Raw genomic sequence first — 6,606 nt, 5'->3', positions numbered from 1 at the left:
TGTGTGTGTGTGTGTGTGTGTGTGTGAGTGAGTGTGAGCGTGCGTGAGTGAGTGAGTGAGTGTGCGTGCGTGTGTGTGTGTGTGTGTGTGTGTGTGTGTGTGTTTACAGTGTCGGACTGTAGACAAGCAGATTAGAGTATTAACGAAATAGTTCACCCAAAAACAGAAGACACTGTCAATTAATCACCCTCATATCGTTCACAATCTGTAGTCATTATTATTCTCAAACACGATATTGTTTGTACAATGACTGTTCATTATGAGCACAGCATGTCAGTCTTCATAAAGGACCAAAAACACCTGCTGATGTCCAGTGTTAGTACAGACACAAGGCCAAAATGGGCACAGTGTTGATAACTGTCCTGTGTATGGATGAATGAATATGTGGCGTTGCGGTCAGTGCTGTTAAACACATCACACACACAACACAATATTTTACCTGGAAAGCTACAAGACTACGAACAGCAAGAAATTAAATAAGCTTAATTTTGATATCACGTTGGCTTTAAAGTAATCAGTTGAAGTTGGTTTGAATATTACTATGTTTTTTTTTCCACACACGGGGAATAATAATATCTAGTTTTGAAGAAAAGATTATTATGAGCTGTTCTAATCACATTTCTGTCTTGTTTTTCAGTATTTGGGCTGCATTGAAGTCCTCCGGTCCATGAGATCTCTGGACTTCACCACACGATCACAAATCACACGGTACTACAACTCTCTCTGTCTTTCTACAAATGAAAAAGTATAAAACAGTCACAAACGTTTCTTCTTATGTTATGGGTAATATTAGCTGAAATAGCATGCACAGATGCACACTTCCCAGATACAGGTTAATTTGGTAATATTTTAATGTATTATGAATTGCGAATTACAGTTTAGTTTGTATTTGAATTTGGATTCAGACTTATGCTTTCCATCTAATACAAAAAAAAGATGATTTTTAAAGTTTCCACAGTTAGTGAAATAAATGATAATATTTGATCTAAATTTAAAATTATTTATTATTTAATTATATTTATCTAAATTTTAAATTATTTAACCAATTGTGTTTTCTAGCACAAGAAAAGTTGTTGTTTTTTTAATTCAGTTGGCAATATTAAATTTTAAATCAATTAAAATAAATAGTAACAAGTATTATTGCTAAATATATTTTATATATATATATAAAAAACTATAAAATTGAGATAAAATGACTGTTCTTCCAAATCTGACTGCAAATATAGATTAATATTATTAATAATCACAAAAGAAGAAAATATATAATGATCTGCCCTAATTTTCCTAGGTTTAAAAAAAAAAAGTAATTTAACATTTTGTTAATTTATTCCTTTTATAAATAAAATAATTAAAACTAAAAACATTTACAAAAAGGGGATAGATCATTGCATGTAGAAATGTATAATTGTATTTATATATTTTTTACATTTAATTAGTAATACAATTATTTAAAAGACATTGACAAAATGGGGACAGATAATTGTATTTATGTTAATTTATATTTAACTTGTATTTGTTTATTTTTATTTATTTGTTTGCTTGTTTTTTGTGACTATAAAAAAACAACCTAGGACTTGATTCAGGAACTCATTTTTGTGAACTGTCCAAATGAACCGATTCACTGAAATGAATCAGACTTTCCAATATGACAGAGAGGACAATGAGGAGAGCGTGATTCGAATGTTATGTTTTCTCCATTATATATTTCTCTTATGTTTATATATTTATTCATATTTATGTTTTTCTGTTGTTTTGCTGCTAAATCACAGATAATGGCTTTTGTACGCTGCATTTTAGTTTCTTTACGGTTACATCACAGTTAATGGCCTTTCATGGCACTTTTATGTTTTTTTCTTTCTTTGAATCCGCAGCCAAGCACTCATTTATTGTTGCTAAAACGAGTGTGTGAGATGTGAATGTAAGCCATCCGTGTGCTGATGAGTCATTGCGTAACATCAGATGGGATCCCAGCGGACGCGGCTTGTTTATTGAGCGCTGGGCTGTGTGGGCCGCTAGCGTTAGCAGTGCTGGAGATGACGTGTCATATCCTCTTTTCTGCTTGACTTCCTGCTGTAGCGTTCACAGGAACAAACCAGCCGTTCTCCATCACTCCCTGGACACAAACATCGCTCCAAAAACTGTGCTTGACTGTTGAACCATCAGCAGGTTTATCTATATTACACCTCAGATATAGTTTTTATTTATTTATTGTGCCTTTTGTAAAACATTAAAAGTCAATTAAAAGCAAAGTGAATCTCAGAGAATCTGTCAAAAATGTCCTAAAAAAAAAAAAATTATATTTTATCCTGCTTTTAGGGCCATTAATATTTATTGCATTGTAAAATTATTTTTTTATGATAATTAAGCCCAGTTTTTCATTACTGTTATTTTTATAATATATTAATTTTATAATATATTCAATATTATTACTGTTATATAAAAACTATTAGTATTTATACAATATGGTTGCATTCCATTTAATTTATGCTTACTTAAATAAATGCACTACAATAATGAGCATCTAATGAAAATCACCATTAATGAGAATTATTTAAAAAATGAACATGTCAAAATGCATTACAGTAATAAGAAAATGGGGAAGATATGCTTAATTACTATGAAAATAAAGTCACAGTTCAAAATAATATTTTTGGTGTTAAAATAAAAAATTTAAATAGGCTTAATTTTCTTTCCACAAAAAAAAAATCAACCCTGTTCTCTAGATATCGTCTCGGTTACGTATGTAACCCTCGTTCCCTGAAGGAGGGAAAGTATTAGCTATTGAAACTTAAAAATATGAATGAATATTAAAAGTCACAAAATTGATAAAGTCAGAAAAAATTTATATGAAAAATATAATGGTCTGCGCTCATTTCCCTCAAATATATATATTTTATTTTACAATTTATTTGATAGTTTATATTTAAAATGTTTATAATTTGTTTGTTTATATTATTATTATTATTAATATGAACATTTGGCAAACCTATTCTCTAGTTATCATCATTAACATTAGCTATTGAAACTAAAAAATATAAATGAATATTAATAATCACACAATTAATGAATTCCTTAGAAAACAATATAATAAAATATAATGAGCTGCACTCATTTTCCTTAATTCTTTTACATATTTTATTTTGCACTTTATTTAATATTTAATATTTTTATATTTTGTGTATGTTTATAGTATTAGTATATTTATGTTATTGTTCTTATTTATATTTGTTAATGTCAACCTTTGGCAACTCTGTTCTCTAGATATCATCATGAGCAATGAAAAATGATAGATTCATATCTTTGGGCCAGATTCACAGATTCAAATGCATTTGCTTTGTTTCCAGAATGCCGCTGCAGTCCCACTGTTTTCACACAGCATCTTGACAGTTTGCTCTCTCTGTACTTCAGAATTACTCATGTCTTCATATTTTTGTAATTCCTCTCGGCAGGGAGGCGATCAGTCTGGTGTGTGAAGCCGTCCCTGGTGCCAAAGGAGCTCTGCGCAAGAGAAAGGTACAGCCTGAGAATGTGTGCAGTTATCCTAAAGCAAATAATAAATACATCTGAACAGAGACTTGTTATATTGTAATGCATTCAGATTTAAAAGTCCTAAAGGTACAATAGAAAGCCTTCTAAAGTCAGACTGGCTACTTGAAAACTCAAAAATGCACAAGTCTGATTTTATGAGATGATTGTGTGCTTTTTTGTTACATTTATTAAGTATTTTGGCAGATTTGATCATGCTTTCAGCCAGGGTTATTGTTGTTAACTAAAACTAACTCAAACATTTTTGTTCCTTGAGATAAAATAAACATTAAGTGATTTAATAAAAAAGTATATACTTACAGTTGCTGAATAAAAGAGTTAATAAGAACATATTTAATCTTTATTTGTGAAAAATGATTTTGGATGAGTAAGATTTCATTGTTGATGAAGCCACTATTCAATTCAGGACAAAAATGTGTAAAATAAATTAAAATAATAATGCATAAGAAATCAACACCAATATAAAATGATTAAAAAAAAGGATATATATATATATATATATATATATATATATATATATATATATATATAGAGACAAATAATATAAAATAATTATTCAAAACAAAATGAATCTTTATTTGAGGAACATGGTTTTGGACCATTGAGATTTCACTGTGGACAAAGCTATTCAGTGCAGGACAAAAATGAGTGAAATAAATGACAATAACAGTACTACAAATGAAATATAAATATAATAAGACTTAATAAAATATGAAATAAAATACTAAAATATAAAATTAAATTATTCAGACTTTAATCTTCATTGAAAATTCTTTAAGTGATTTAAAATACAATTATATACTTATTTTATTTCAGCTAGTTGCCAAAGCAACATTTCTCATTTTTTGTTTAGTTTAACTCTTAAGTACTAAAATAACTCAAACTAAAACTGAAATAAAAATGAAATAAAAACTATATACACATATTTAAAAAAAACACACTAATAAAATAAAATTAATAAAATGCAGCAAAATTACTAAAACTTTAAACGAAAATTATGAAAATAACTGAAGATATAAAAATAAAAACCAATAAAAAATATTAATAAAAACTATAATGGTATATCAATATACTAAAATAACATTGCTCTGATCTCATGCATTTTACCATTTATAAATCCATTCCACATAATTCTGCATATTTTCCCCAGCGAATCAGCACAGAAAATGTGAACAAGTCTGCAGATTTGTCTAAATCTCAGTAGTTATTTTTCATGAAAACTGTGAAGCAAATTGAATTACATTAAATTTTATTTAAAAAAAACACCAGAGACAAGCAGCGAACGAGAGTTATAGATTATTGCACATGACAACAGGAAGTGTTCAGAGGTGGAGGTTATTGATGCAGATGGAGAAATATGAGATGGAAAAGGAGAAGTAAATAAGGAAAAGACTAAAAGAGAAGCATGGGAAGGTTTGGAGTGAGATAAAGACGGTTAGAGATCAAATAAAGGCTGGAGAAAAGAGAAATGGCGTGTGTGTGTGTGTGTGAGTGAGTGCGTGAGTGTGTGTGTGTGTGTGTGTGTGTGGGCATACTGTTAGCATGGTGACTCATTCTGTACTGAGCAGCAGTAATCAGCCCTCCTGCCTCCTGCTGCGCGCACATGTGTGTGTGTGTGCGTGAGTGAATGTGTGAGTGTGTGTGTGTCTGTGTCTGTGTCTGTGTCTGTGTGTGTGTGTGGGTGTGTGTGTGTGTGTGTGTGTGTGTGTGATGCATGTTTGCAGTGATGGAAAGGCACGTGTCTGCTTTCAAATGAACTGATGTGCGTGTGGGAATTTTAGGGAAGCTTTAAAGCGTGCCGTGCAGTATGTCCCGATTTAATAACGCGACATTGGATCGATTTAGCACACAAACACAGAAGGATGCATTGCATGCTTGGTTTTTATTTTTTTAATGTTCTTCCATTTTGTAATATGAATGAAGACTGACTGGAGTGATTTGAATTGAATTTCAGTTTAATTTTAGTATGCTTGGCAAAACACTGCATTTTAATTGACAAAACGTTTGCAGCTAAATAAATTTGTAAAATAAATTAAAATAGTTATACAAAAAATAATACATTAAAATAATACTACAAATGAAATACCAGTATAATGAGAATAAGTAAAATATTAAAAATGAAATAAAATAAAATAATTATTTAGAACATGATTTCGGACCATTAAGATTTCACTGTGGATGAAGCTACTATTCAATACAGGACAAAAGTTAGTAAAATAAATTAAAATAACAATACTACAAATGAAATATCAATATAATAGAATTAATAAAATATAAAATAAAATATAAAAAATTATTATTCAGAAAATATTTGATCTTTATTTGTGGAATATGATATTTATGATAGACAAAAATTTGTAAAATAAATAATAAATAAATTTACAATACGGCAAATTAAGCATCAATATAACAAGAATTAATAAATATAATATAATAATTATACAATACAATATATTTTTAAAAATCATATTGCCAAATTATTCAGAACACATTTGTGGAACATGATCTTCTTGGATCAGTGAGATTTAACAAAGCTTAATGCAGGACATAAAATTAGTCAAATTAATTCAAATAACAGTACTTCAACTGAACATAATAATATAATAAGAATTAGTGAAATATAAAAAATGATCAAATAAAATAAATAATTTAGAACATATTTAATCTTAATTTGTGGAACGTGATTTTGGATCAGTGAGATTTGGCTGTGGATGAAGCTACTATTCAATGCAGGACAAATAGTTATCAAGCAGTCTAAGAAATAAGCAATCATCAAATATGGCAAACTTTATTACATTTAAGAAGTTAAGAAGAAATTAAGAAGGTCTGAAGATGAAAACATGAGACTGTGATGCTCTCTTTCAGCCTCCCTCGAAACTCCTCTCCAGTATTTTGGGCAAGAGTAACCTGCAGTTTGCTGGGATGAGTATCAATCTCAACATCTCCACCAGCAGTTTGAACCTGATGACACCGGACTCCAAACAGGTCCAGAAACACACACACTTATCTCCTCTCTTCCTCTCTCTCTCTCTCTCTCTCTCTCTCTCTCTCTCTCTCTCT

General features: G+C 29.8%; 1 protein-coding gene across 3 annotated transcripts in view; it reads left to right on the top strand.

Annotated features, from left to right (window-relative positions):
• LOC107599382 (SHC-transforming protein 3-like) overlaps positions 1-6,606 on the top strand; it is a 36,712-nt gene that overhangs the window by 9,708 nt on the left and 20,398 nt on the right. For all 3 annotated transcript variants that reach the window (XM_016290959.1, XM_016290961.1, XM_016290960.1), the window contains 3 exons: positions 638-708; positions 3,450-3,513; positions 6,412-6,531. In XM_016290959.1, the coding sequence (XP_016146445.1) occupies positions 638-708; positions 3,450-3,513; positions 6,412-6,531 (255 nt within the window). The remainder of the gene's footprint in view (positions 1-637; positions 709-3,449; positions 3,514-6,411; positions 6,532-6,606) is intronic.

Source organism: Sinocyclocheilus grahami, unplaced genomic scaffold, assembly GCF_001515645.1.
Source record: "Sinocyclocheilus grahami isolate Dianchi unplaced genomic scaffold, SAMN03320097.WGS_v1.1 scaffold265.1, whole genome shotgun sequence".
NCBI lineage: Eukaryota > Metazoa > Chordata > Actinopteri > Cypriniformes > Cyprinidae > Sinocyclocheilus > Sinocyclocheilus grahami.
Note: the sequence above shows the minus strand (reverse complement) of the source record. Positions and strands in the feature narration are given on the sequence as shown.